Below are 13,974 nucleotides of genomic sequence, written 5' to 3' on the forward strand. Positions count from 1 at the left end.
CCCGGTAAGATAATCTCGCTGCTTTCGATCAGGCGATTTATCGCTGCGGTAATGATACTGACAATAATTTCACTTTTATTGTCATGTATCGTAGGATACGAGAGTGTGCAAAACGCGAGGAAGGTCCATTCGTATCCAATTACGCCTCCGGCATGGCTTTATTGGTTATAACTTACTGGGGATGCAATGATATTTTTGTCCGGTTTAATAAAAGTCCCTTAAGCACATATAGCATATCGTAAATCCGTTTTATGTATTCCGCTGTATATATATATATATAGAACAGTCCCCCTCCCCCGCGAGCTCGTGCTTTAAAACCGCTTTAAACATCCGTATCGGAGATGGGAAATGCGAATACGTGACGTACGAATTCGCGCGATCTGTGCGCGCGTGTGTCAGCGCAACCGGAAATATGCTCGCGTATTTTCACGCAAACGGAGGGGAAAAAAAGCAATCACGTACTCGTGCACCCTCGGGCTTCAGTATCTCACTACTCGCTTCTTCGCGATGGAAACTTTCACGGTGCTGGCGACTCTCGCCGATTACACTCGTGACATATGAATCATTAACAAGATGTCCGACGGTATCAGCGTATTCGAGTATACGTGCGCACGTGCGGCCCTGCAGCAAGGACTCGCGGGATTATGAGGGTGGGACGGACGGTCCCATAAATTCTACCTCGTTTGAACAAAGGGCGGATTCTCCGGGGCACATCCGGTCCCTCCGTGCGGCAGCCGTGTGCGCGCTCACATTTGCCCTCCCGCCCGCCCGCGTATCTATCGCCCCGTCCTAGATTCTGGTTCTAATCGCGTTTCGGGGTTGTAACGAGATTACAGTAGCTGGAAATTAACATCGGGCAAGTGCCATTGCATGCCCAGTGCGTACGAGTGTCAGATTGGGCGAAACTGAACGCGGTGCGTCGCGTCGCGTTATCGGTCTTATCGAAGAATGTGCGGAAACGGAAATGTGATTACTAGAGTCAATCGGCTCTCGTTTAGCGGATCGTCCGCTGACAAATCGCAAAGCGTTTACGAGCTCTCGGCATCGTTTCGATCGTTCTCCGCTCATTCGCCCTCGCTGATTCGCCGTTATTCGCACGGATATTCGATTTTCCCGGGATAATTGCCGTCGGCGCGTTTCCCCCTGGGTGCTACGTGTATCATCCCTCGGATGAGCAAAGCCATAACTGATCAGCGGGATTTTGTGTCTCCTCGTCAGCTGGCCGGGAACGGCGACGCCTCTGATCCCGCAGGACCTCCTCGTCCTCCTCCCGCGGGACGCAGCTGAACGTGTAAAGGATGCGTGTGCAAGGGTTCGCACTTTCCGCGCGACCAACGAGCCACATTCGGGAAATTAAATTAATCCTCCTATGCGCGGCCACACCCGTGCCCGAGGAATTTAGGGGCAGGGGCGTTTTCTCTCCGAGATGGAAAAGAGTATGCTCTGTTATCTGGAAGAGGAGACGGGCGGGACTGTATATAACACGATGTCATAAAGAATACTTTACGTTTATTACGTTTATGGCGGGTGTTCGTTACCTTCTTATTTCAGGCGGAATACAAGTCGCTCGCATAATTCTCAAAACTTATGACGGCGGTGCTCGTTCGACGAAATTCTCATTCAGTTCCGTTTCTTCGTGATTCCGTAGTTTAATTATATATATAATTTTATTATTATAAATTACACCAAGAATTTCTGTTATTTGCAGTCGAAGAAATAATATGACGTAGGTATTATATTATATTGAATTTGATGAATTTGTTGAATTTTATATGCAAATATATAACTAACGTTCGATTCTCGATTTAATACCAGATTTTAGACTCCATTTTATATTATACTCCAATTGCATGAGAACTATTTCAGGCAACATTTTTATCATTTTTTTGTTCATTTTTTTTTATCTATTTCAGGTAAAAGCACATGTAAATGTTCCAACTTAAAACGCTGAAAATAATTTAAACATGGATGTAAAAAGACTGCAATTTGTAAAGCTGTACAACGTCGTTAAAGCTTTAGGAATTAATTTAATCAGCGCGTTGTGGTGAACAGCAAGACATAGAGAGAGACCGCTTCACCTGCGGGTTCGCATAGAATATGAGGAACACGAAGTGATACGCGTACAAAGTAGAACTCGCTGAAAACGTGAGGCTTGACAAGCGGGCCGACTATGTGGCCGGCCAGTAATCGTCGACGCTAGTTCACGTACGTATGCACGCTGGGTGACATAGGCGGTGTGCGCGACGAGTGGGAAAACATCACGTGCATCGATCGTCCAGCCGTGACAGCCGACGATCCGGGTGGACATCCCGAGGCGGGGTGGCCGGGGTGTAGGGAAAACGCCACAAATGAATAATAACCGACGACGACGATGACATTGCGAGAGCCGCGCGTGCTCGCGCTACCGACCATGTCTACAAAAGATGGAAAAAGGAAGTGCTCGCAAACTTCACGTATCACCATTGTCTCATCCCGGGGGAGAGATAGCGCAGAGGGAGAGAGGGACAGAGGATTGGAAACGACGATGGTGAAAGACGGACGGGAGGCACGGCGGAAACCACCCAGGCGTTTCCGTTCGCATCCCGAGGACGGAGGAAAAAAAGAAAGAGCATCTGTGGAACGAGCCGCACGCGATTTCAGCGCGACGCCAACGCGTCGCGGGGGTGTCTCGCCGTCCCCACGACGCTCGCTGTCATCGACTTTCGCTCGACATGCCTGTTCGATTTTTCCGTCCTGGTAGCCTTCGCAAGACGGCGGCTACCATCGGTAAAAGTAATTCGCTATCACGGATGAGACTGATCGTGGCTGCAATCGCGAATCTCCTCGCGCGCGGAACCGAGGTCTTTTTCCGTGATCCTCGCGAAGGATAAGATACGCATTTCCGGATGATTCATGGTGGATGCGCCGGTTGGGACTTCATTCCTTCCTCGGCGGCGAGATTTAAGCCATGGGATTGATGTCGGTACGAAACTCTAGCGAATATTACCTCTTGCCGACGCGGTAAGGATGCTCAGACGTAAAGCTGATACCGGAGAAATGGCCGAGACGAAATGTCGGCCGTAAAAGTGGCCGCGCAAACTTATTATTCCCGTCGACGTCGTGATACTGCACGACGTAATGGTGGGCAATTCGATATCACATGCGGGAAGTATATCAGGAAATCGTAAGCAAGGATATCGCCGGAGTTGCACGACGATAAAAAGGCAGACTTTTTATTCCGTCGCAATTGGACGCAGGTATTTCAATTTGTTCCCGACTGACATTCGCGAGGGCAAAAATACGGGACTGAGTGAATATCGGAGGAGTTTAGTCGGTATTCGTTTTAAATGCTCGTAAATAAAGCTGTAAACGCCCCCATGTGTCTGTGGTGGGTCGGTCGGCTGGAAATGCGGCTTGAGCGAGACGGCGAAAAAATGCGACGAAAATACCGGAGCTCTCTGTCGTGAGCAATGCTCGATCGTCCATCGCAGCGGTACTTCCGTTACTCTTCCACCTCTCTTCGAGTTCCTCGGAGAGAAATTGAGTAACGAAAGTGTCCGCGGCCAGCCGGAGATAAATGACAAGTTTCTCCGAGTTCTTTCTTCGGCTGTTCGACGAGATTATTGCGCGTGGATACGCATATTTCACGAGCAGCTATATTGCGATTACATATTTGCAGCACTGGAGGACAAATGAAACGTCCGAGGACTCGTTGGCCGTGTAGAAACTAAACACGCGAGCGAGCATGCAAGCGTGCGTAAGTACGCCAGTAAAAATCTGTAAGGTACGTAAGGTACGTGAATCAGGGACATTCGAGATTAAGCTAGCTAACGGGGAAAAGTGACGCAAGGTTTCACATCAGATAAATTAATAAGCCGTCCGAGATAACGCGCCCATGAGTCGCACGCGAGCACGAAACGAATGCCGAAGCTTGCGAGCACGCTTTGTCTCGATCGTACGCTGAACACGACGGAGTCGCGAAACGTTGTTTCACCGGGTATCCTATTGATTTTCGCGGGCAGATTAAATGGAAGTTTCCTGGCCGAGTGTACGGACGGCGTTCAACCTTACCCGAACGGTCATAATGACGTGGTACGTACACAGCCAGACATTTATGAACGAACGTTAACCACTCGAGATTGCCATCCCTCGGCGGTTTCATCGGAAATAAATTATAAAATGTTCAGATGGTTCTTCATGATAATCTTCCTAGAACATGACAAAACGATACTGTGAAATATCCGACAACATAAAATATCCATCGCTGGCCGATCGCACAAACTAATTGTTTATATGTAATAAAAATTCGAATCTTTATCAGAGAATAAATTACGAGATATTTCTTCTTATTGTTTTTAAAGAAAAGTCTTCTTTGAATATTATTCGTTAATCACGTTGTGAGAATCTTATATTCAATATCAACGTTGAATTAATATAGTAACGCGTTATATGAAGATTTAACAAAGACAACGATTTCATATAGCTAGTGCCCCATGGAGTAATGACAGCGGAGAATTCTCTATTGAGGAAATTCTCCATTGCACGCTCGAACTAAGAACGGCGTAGTCTATTGTCTCGGTACATGAAGCTCCGAAGAGCCAGGAGGTCAGTTATGCATCGTGGATTTCATTACGGTGGGCTGCGTAGTACATTCAAGTCCGCGGTAATTAATGGTTACTTTAAATGGCTCTTCCTTTGGATATGGGATTAATGAAATCTTTCGGTGATTGAGATGATTGAGATTATATCAAGCTTAGCGGGAAAATCGTGCGGGATTTTCTCTGGCAAACGTAGGCTTATCTACGCGACACTCATTCTCTTTTCAGAATTTTACTAGATAAAAACGAAAATAAATTCGTTAAAAATAACTGGAATACAGCGGAGATGGCAGTGGATTATGACTAATTCGGCTTACTCGACGTTAAAGTCTAAATAAATCTGATTAGCGGTACAATTAGCTTTGCCGGCCGGTATTAGCGTTTAACTAGAGTTAAAGTGCCACTTCTTTTATATCGTCAGTGATGTAATATCGCGCCATCGCATTGTGATACGGGACCGTGACGAAAATCAGATTACCATTGTGAGCCTGATATTAGATTAAGCGTCGTAATTTTATTGAATCGCGAAGAATATATTTAAATCAATGAGAAAATCGTACACCGCGCAACCAATATGACTTACGGAATGCATACGGGCGACTCGATGTATCGAATAATTTGGCACGTCCAGCGCAGCGGTTAATGGAGAGAATTTTATTTACGCGAACGCGCAACGCGACAGAAAGCTACAGTAAATTCGATTACGCTAAATATAATGATCACGAACACGGGTGCATTACGCCGCAATTAGATACTTCTCATTTGTGTCAAGGGTGCCTAGGTGCTAATTTGAATTTTATCAAAAAGGTACAGACGTGCGGCTTTCAATTAATGTTAGTTGGCACACCCTTTATAACAAGGTAGCATGTTCTCTGAACATATATAATTAACCCTTACCGATATCGTAAATTATTTGCAACAATCGCAAGGATATCAACAACAGCTAATGGGCAAGCCGGTTCCCGCACGCTCGTTAGATCGGTTGAATCGGATTACAAGTGTATCCGACTGAGCCTGAATTTATAATCGAAAAGGACGACAGTGTCCGGCTAAAGATGCATCCGCGCGTGAAACTCACCACGACCGGCTCCTAACGAGGTTGTAATCCGTAATAGCTCGTAATTTCATAGTTATTATTCCCGTAACGAGGACGCCGGACCTTTCCTGCGGGCCCATCCAGCTGGCAAATTCGCGCCAGTAATTTACTACCGGTATAGATGGTCCGCGCCATCGCATTAAACCGTTTAAACGTGATGGGATCGGCCGTGACATCGGTGTGTCCACTGCGTGGAGACGTTGCATCGATAGCATATAATTTGAATGTTACACCAACATTTACATCCGGTGTATCGCTAGCACTGTCCACAATGATTTATGTTACAAATATTACGTTCTCATGTATTCCCACTTCGTCTCGTAATTTATGTCGCGTTTTCCGCATCGACGTTTCCGTTTTACGCTTTTACGCTTTTTGCGCGTCTCTATCTCTCTTTCTCTCTCTCTCTGTTTCTCGATCTGTCGCAGCTAAAAGCGGTCATTTTCCATTTTTTAACACTCCGTCAGAATACACAGGAAAAGAGAAATCAACGAGACGAAGATCGATGCGATGTCCCGACTTTCTGGCCGTTGCACCAACTGTTGCAATCGATGATGAGCCATTGTCGAGTCGCTCTCTAATCTGATGAAACAGTATACAGTGCAGAGTGGAGTGCCGCCGTCCACCGTGCTCCGTAATGTACTCACGAGGCCATTCATGCGTCCGTGGAAATTTTTACGGAGGCGTTTACGAAAATCCGTCGTATCGATCTCGAGAGCCATTGCGGCCTCTCCCAAATTAGTTCTCGGATAAGACAGGTATTTTCCGCTGCGTTAAACACGCCAGGAACGGCGCGTCATTTAAATCCATTCGTGAAATTTCACCCTCGCGCGATCGCAATTAAGGTACCTCGCGTTTAAAGAGATTCTTCTGAGGCTCTTTTTTCCCTGGCGTAAACAATATAAAATTATCAGAGCAGCGGTGAAACGTGTCGTCGCAAGCGATGCAATTTACTGCGAATTTCCGCGGCTGACTCGCTTTGAAGCAGTGTTCCGGAATGTTCTCGGAAGTTGCGCCTACGAGCCGGAAGCTATCAGAAGGAGCGGATCACAGTGAAAGATCTGCTCGTCCAGCCGGAATAATAAACGCGGGAGCGAAAGATTTTCAGGCTCACAGCATGAATGACGAGGCGTGCATGTCCTCTCCCTGGCTCCTTTAAATGTATCCATACTGGTCTAATCGACGCGAGTTCAGACTGAGCTGGCTACCTGAAGATTGAGGCTATCCATCACGCTGGATTTTTTGACTGATCCTTTACAGCAGCTCGCAATCCCCTTTAGGGATACAGATCGTAACATCGGTAGCAGAGTCGCGCGGTACAATACTGAATCGATAGGAAATTAATTTCAAGTTGTCAAGAAGAGAGAAGGATAACGTACGACCAGCGTGAATACTTTGATCCGTGTAATTTCGCGTAAACAGGCACACACGCGGCGGATGAAATATAATACATTTTCCCTTCTTTTTTCATAAAGAAACGGTGAATAATTCCGAGGAGAAGTTGGCGCTCGTTACATCAACGCTGTAACGTCGCATCTGGATTATTTCTATGCTGGAGTATGGCAGAGACAGGACGGTAAACGAGCGCGATGTGCGAGTTTTACGGCACGCTGAACCACGTCTGTACGCCGAGAAAACGTGAGAAACCGGACGAGATTATAATACATTTTTCTGTCGCCAGCTCGAGTTAACAGCGTGTACAGAATAATAAACGCAAAGAAGCTTTCACCTTTCGGGCGGTTTCGGCAGGCAATTGCGCTTTGGTTTGCATTATCCGTTAACACAGGGTGTGCCTGATAGACGGGACGATAGCGTACACGTTATCCCGTTCATCGCGTTCGCCGGGAGAACCGCAAACCGGGCGTACACGCGAACTGATTAAAACTCGATCACTTTCCTCGTGGATGAGGATGTAACACAAACGTGTTTGTGTAATATTAATGTTTCCTACCGATAATGTTTCATTGAGAAATGCGATAAATACGCTCACGTATTATCGTACTTTGCACATTCAGCGCGGTATGATTTACTTCATTTTCGAGATCAAAGCGCGATGACGTCAACGACGGCGCGTAATGTGTGCGCGATGTCGGTGATAGAACACCGTTGGTACGCATTATTGATGCAGGCGCGCGAGCGCGTAGAGTGCTATGCGGTTTAACTAAAGTCGAGCCCGTTGCAATGGGCGCGTTTTGCAGGAAACATTCTGTTATACTTTTTCTGCTATACTGGGTCAGTGAGTTGAGTGCGTTAATAAATTGGCGGTTATTAAAGCGCGAATAGGTAACTAGACGACAACCAGACCGCCAGAGATTCTATGCATGCCACTGTCTATATTTGACACAGTTTCCTCTAACTGGAAACGCTAACTGCCTGTCACCGGAACACGAAACAGGAGGATTGTTTCTGTTCAGTGTACGTTCCGAATTTTTCTACAAAACTTTTACAATCGTTGAGAGAATTCAACGATTTGACAAATATATATATATTTTCTTTTCTTAAATATATATATCCGGTTACTTGTATCGTGAGATTTATTTTAAATCTGTAATTTTGATTGTGGAAGAATATTTTTTAATGAAAATTACACAATACTGCAATACAATATGCTGCTCCAATTAGATTGTACAATTTATACATTTTTTAGACGGATATACAATTTCAGGAGGAAAAGGCAAAAGAAGAAAATGTTTTAAATAAAATTTAATTTTTGCTTCCATTGCATCTCGATTATTTCCCTTGTAGCTCTCTCTCTGTATGTGGAATAAATAGAATACAAAAGACAAGAGGAGACAAAGAAGAGAATTTTATCGAGTTAAGGTATCTATCCACTATAATAATTATCTTTTCACGATACGAACAAACAACCGTACAAGGTGACAGAAGAAAGGGCGACGTTCGCTATTACCATTAATCACGCCACGCTCGACGTCCGAGTGTCCCCTTCTAGGCAAGCTAGAGTGACATAAAATTGTCGGACCTAGATTAACTGGCCGACCTGTTACCACTACCGTGTTACGAAAACGTTTGCCGAGCGATTTTACATCTTAGTATACGATGTTTATTAATCGAATTTGCCTACGCACGAGGTCACAGTCGATCCATCGCAGCAGCGAGGAAGAAATCATCCTAATGAGGGTCTAACATGAAATCCATCATCGATGCCGGAGTAACGCAGGTCATTTGGAAATATCCGGGCCAAAAACACACCCGCCCTTCGCATTTTCGCCCTAGTGACCTGCCGAGAGAGACTTCGCTACGTCCATCTTCGCGCGCTCGAGGCTGGAAATATTTAGCCGTCCGTTAACGGCTGCGACGCGATTTTCACACCAGAATTAGCGGTGGTGGTCGGTCGCTCCGTCGTTCGTTAGGTGCGATTTTCAGCGCGTTACACCGCAGAGAGGGGACGTTCATATACATAACCGCTCGATGGACAGGCTATTCTAGCTCAGTGTAAAATCACTGATGTAAATATTAGACTTGCCAGTAAATGCAGCTACCGGTGTTGCAACTTTTTACAGAGAAAGATTAAACAGAAGTCGCCCGTGGCTGTTGCAGACGTCGCGTCGCGCTCGCTATCGAATGGGGTTCCCGTTCAACGGAAACAAAGCCACGTGGCGTAGAAGCGCGGCGGCGGTGTGCCGTCGCTTCCGACAGGCAAACTTTGCACGGCAGTGGAATGGATTAAACGCGTTTTATCGAATGAAGGAGGGTACGTCGTTGCGGCGCGTATTGAACGACCGCGCGATCGATGCGCGTCTAGCGTTGCAGACAGAAGGAAAGCAGAGAAGGAGAAAGAGAGGAGGCGCAAGAGGGGAAAGAGATTCGTTCTACGCCGGAGGCTGCGGTTCTGGATTACGTGGATTGCCAAAATAATGCGGTAGGTCAGCCGGAAACCCGTCTTTCCCATCTTTTGGGGTACCGCGAGCCTCCGTCAGCTCGCCCGGAAGAACTCGCGACTCGGAAGACCCGCTTTTCGGAGGACGCGCCGAGGGGGAAAGCCATTCGTCTCCGCGCGAGCCATAAAGAGGATTTAAACTCGGTGTTTAAAGTGGTCGACGAGCGCGGAAGCTTCTGGACCACCGCAGAAATTTACGGAGATCGTGATAATTACGGGGACACACGCCACTGTCGTTTAATCTGCTGGTCGCGTGAACTCGCACGCATACGACGTGATAACGGGACGATGGCACGACGATGCCATGAGTGATGATAGTTATTATTATTACTCACAGTACGTATCGGTGGTGAGGCGATCGATGGTGTCCTGTTTGAGCTTGCTGTTCTTCTTGCCCATCTTCGTAGCCTCGTTCTGTGCGGACTTAACGCGCGCGAGTTACACCAATAGTCTCTCCCTCCACCCCGCTGAATCGAAGATTCCTTTTCACTTTTCTGGGTTTCTTCCTTTAAGAGGAACTCTCACCGGCCAGCTCGCATCTCTCGATCCCACCGGATTGCGATTGACGAGTCAAAGATATAGCTCAAAGTCTTCTGAGGCTCGATCGACCGAGAGTGACGGTCCTTGTGCTGATTCACGTAGAATGAAAGAATTCGCTCTTTGCGATGAGTTCGCGCGTGCGATCTAACTCACGTCGATCAACCTTCTCCCTGAACCCAGCTTCTCACCCGGGTTCTTTGACTCCTTGTATTTCGAGGTCGCGGGGGAGACCTTATCGAATCCCACTCGATAAGTTTCCTGCCTGCAACTTCTCGCCCCTTTCCTGGTTGAGCCGTGCTAGACCTCCTCTGTCTCAAGAAGTTTGCCAGTGGATTCAATTTGGAGGTGTGTTTTGCAAGGAGGCAGAAACTTCTCTCGATCTCGAGAATGCGGTGCTCGGTGCCCCTCGATAAATTCGCGTCGCGATCGAGGGTGCGGCGAGTCCGGATCGGCGAACGCACGATAGAGTTTGATTTAATTTGCTGGGCTTGCAGAAGGGAGCGAGCTAGTGTATTTAATCGATTTAATTACGACACGGGTTCGATATCGCTCTAGTGTCGTTTTACTAACCGGGCCGATTCGTTGATAATGCCTTCCACGTAGATTTTCTTTCCGAAGATATCGCTTTTTCTGTGAAGAAGACAAGGGAGAATTTTAATAAGAACGCGAACTCTTCCGTAAGTTGCGTGGTCGCGAAAGCAGCCACCTCCACCTTTTTTCCTGCCCCCGCGAGTTTTCGGAGCGCTAATGCAGAAATTGGAGCGTGGAAATTAAAGGTTCGATTGTATGCACGAATCACAAATTGCATTAACTGGGCGTTAAGTGGCGATAATTTTACAGCGTAGTGAACTTCGCGGAATCATTAATCACATCGCTTTATCTCTTCGGAGAAGTTTTGAAGTGCGCCGACGAGCTTCGATTCGCAAAGATCGTATCGGAAAATTAAGACAAACTTGGAGGAAGATGTTGGAAAATGTCAAAGGACTTTATCAAGGTAGTTGCACGCTCGATAAAATTGTCCTTAACTTATGCGAATTTGCTGCTTGACTCGACAAGTTATATTGAACGAATCTTTATTTTTTCAAGTGATCCTTGAAAAATTTCAAGTGTAACGTGTGAATGTTATGGGTAAGAGTACGTTGTATCTCGGAGTGTGAACACATCAAAGGTTTAAAGGTCGTAAGACACCAGGGCCGATGAGGACTATACTGAAAGATACTAGCTGAGAGTTCCAGGACTTGATGAATAAGCGCAATCAGGAATTATGCTTAACAGCTTGCACTAAATCGAAGGAGCGTATAAAGACGTAATCGCTGATCGGAGACGATGGATGTTTCGAATGAAGCACGTCAGATATCGACCGCAAGATACCAGCAAGATAATCATATTCCACGTGGTACTCTGCGATACGATTTCCGTGATCAAAGTAAAAGTTAATTGAGTTAACAGATTACAAATTTCTGTCTGGATTGTTCACACGAACTACTTTGATTCGAGCTACTTTGCTTTAAGAGTTACGAATTTAGCAAATCATTCTGTTTGAAGTATGTTTATCAGTTTGCCAATAAGATCGATATAAAGGCCTAAAAGTTCTTGCAACACTCCCAGGACATGTACCGGTCGATCCCTTCTGAGGTCCATTATCTGAAGGGCTTTAAAGGCCAACAACGATACCTTCAACCTTATCTCAGGATTAAGCGGGATCTCCACCGAATGTATTACCTTAGTCGCTCTTATTGCTACGACTCGCTTGTTTCGCCACGACTGCCTTTAATCCCATCGCTTTCCGGAAAACATATATGTCAAACCGTTTGTTACCCCGGCTGCTCTAATGCAGCAGGCCAATTTTTTACAATATTTCCTTCTCGTTTATTACCGTGCCGGATTTTTCAGTCGCTAATAAAACAAGATGCAGCGAAACGTTGACAAGTAGAAAAATTATCAAGTCGTTTAAATGCAATGCATGTAAATATAGATGCAACGTGTAACGGGTAATGTAAACACAACGTAAAAGATTAAAATTGCAAAATTAATTAAAACTTGCATTAAAGTCAGATCGGTCGATTACCGCAGCCCGGAAGGAGCGAGGAAAGTATTACTATACGTTGTGCTTAAAAAATCAACAAGATAATATTGTACGTGGTGGAATGCCGACACATGGATCGATTATACGGCGGAAGAAACCTGAATGGTTATATCGGCGCGTTTATCGCGACGTCATTAGCACCGGTGAATAATGAATCGCGCCCTTTCCTGCGCTTTCTATATCTAACTCGATCTTCCAAGAGCTCGTCGACCGCCGCCCGGGCGGATTAATTGAGTCGCGCGATTGAAGGCAACGAAAATCCCTGGCAAAGGGAAAAGTTCCGTGCGGTGAGATTGAATGAGCAAGAAGAATGATGGAGGAGAATACGGTCCGGCTGATTCGGAACGAAGTCGCGTCCGTGCCTCGTATCGGAACTTGGTAAAAACTTGGGACGGAATAACAATGGACGCGAGAGCGGGACCTCCCTCATGAGGAAGAGCCAGTCGACGGAAGGGGAATTACGGCAAAGTTGGCTGTTCTTCTCCCTTAATATGGAGATCTCATTCGCTCCTGAATAACGTACGCGGCAGGAAGCGAGTAACCGCCACGTGAAATTTTCGCTCACGAAGGATCCATGAATTTGAATGCTGATCAGTCGATTTAATGCGAATTCATATCACGTCGGTGACGCGGTGGCGCGTAACATCGTGGCGCGTCAGGTTGCGTCGCCCCGCGAATTTCGGGTGAGATGCGCGTCGAGGGTTTTGATTCGCACATTGTTCGTGCCGCGTCGCAGAATCACGGAAGTCGACCTGCATGAGAGGGAGAGAAAAGGATAAAGAGAGAGAGAGAGAGAGAGAGAGAGAGAGAAGGGAGAGGCGCTGAGATTCGGCAACATCGAAGGCCTCGCCGAATGATCAACTTCCGGTCGAGGTCGTGCAGCCTTGACCTCGCGATGCCATGTCGCGGAATAACGTCTGGAGCATGCGTTTTATTATTACGTCGTGATGATGAGTCCGACTGTCGAACACTCGACGACGGAAATGCTTGGAGGTATAATAAACGGAAATGGAAGCTGGTGCAAAGACGAGATATTGGCACGCGGGGTGACCCAGCGTTCTCCACTTTGGGAATCCTCTGGGGAACATTTGGGCCGAACAGCTACGGCGACCTGAGACCACCTATTGAGATACACTTTCCTAGTGCAGCAACGTAGCCCATTCATAAAACAAACCGGATATCGGCGTTCTCCGAGGTGCACTAAAGTGGTCGTGTGTCCGAAGCTTCCTTCGATCGCGACAGCCGATAGCGCTGGCGATAAAGGGTGTTATCGTCGCGAGCAGCTCGCACAACTCTCGCACAAAACGTCGATAACTCGTGGAGAATACGATTGAACCTCTGAATGAAGATAGCGCGAGAGAAGCAGCTGATAAGAGGGATCATGGGCAGGATCGGTTACGCGTTATTTATGAGACATAGGTGCCAGACTGCGGGAACATCGCCGACGCAGTTTCTGGCTGATAGGGATTCACATCAGAATTCGAAGGAATATCGCGTGTTCCAATAACTCGCTCGCTCGATCGAAGCTCGTAGACGAACGTAGATCGGAGTCGCGCCGAGAATCACGTCGTTGCATCGCGGTGGCATCGCTCGGCTCGATCGCTCGGCCTTGTCACACGCAACACGAGTTGGCGCGATTGAACGGATGGACCGAGCGTCACTGCTCGGACTGGCGAACCAGCTTCCATCACCAATTGGTCCCCGGCGTTCGCAAGGTGCGAGTCGAGCGAGGACCAAGGACACCCGCCCCGTTCATCGCGCGAGTTTGAGATGGCGA

General features: G+C 47.0%; 1 protein-coding gene across 2 annotated transcripts in view; it reads right to left on the reverse strand.

Moving 5' to 3' along the window:
• Positions 1–13,974, reverse strand: part of LOC105275829 (frequenin-1) — a 44,732-nt gene that overhangs the window by 30,587 nt on the left and 171 nt on the right. For both annotated transcript variants that reach the window (XM_011332966.3, XM_011332967.3), the window contains exon 2: positions 9,907–10,741. In XM_011332966.3, coding sequence (XP_011331268.1) covers positions 9,907–9,970 — 64 coding nt within the window. In that variant the 5' untranslated portion in view covers positions 9,971–10,741. The remainder of the gene's footprint in view (positions 1–9,906; positions 10,742–13,974) is intronic.

The sequence above is a fragment of the Ooceraea biroi genome, chromosome 11 (genome assembly GCF_003672135.1).
Source record: "Ooceraea biroi isolate clonal line C1 chromosome 11, Obir_v5.4, whole genome shotgun sequence".
In the NCBI taxonomy this organism is placed as follows: domain Eukaryota; kingdom Metazoa; phylum Arthropoda; class Insecta; order Hymenoptera; family Formicidae; genus Ooceraea; species Ooceraea biroi.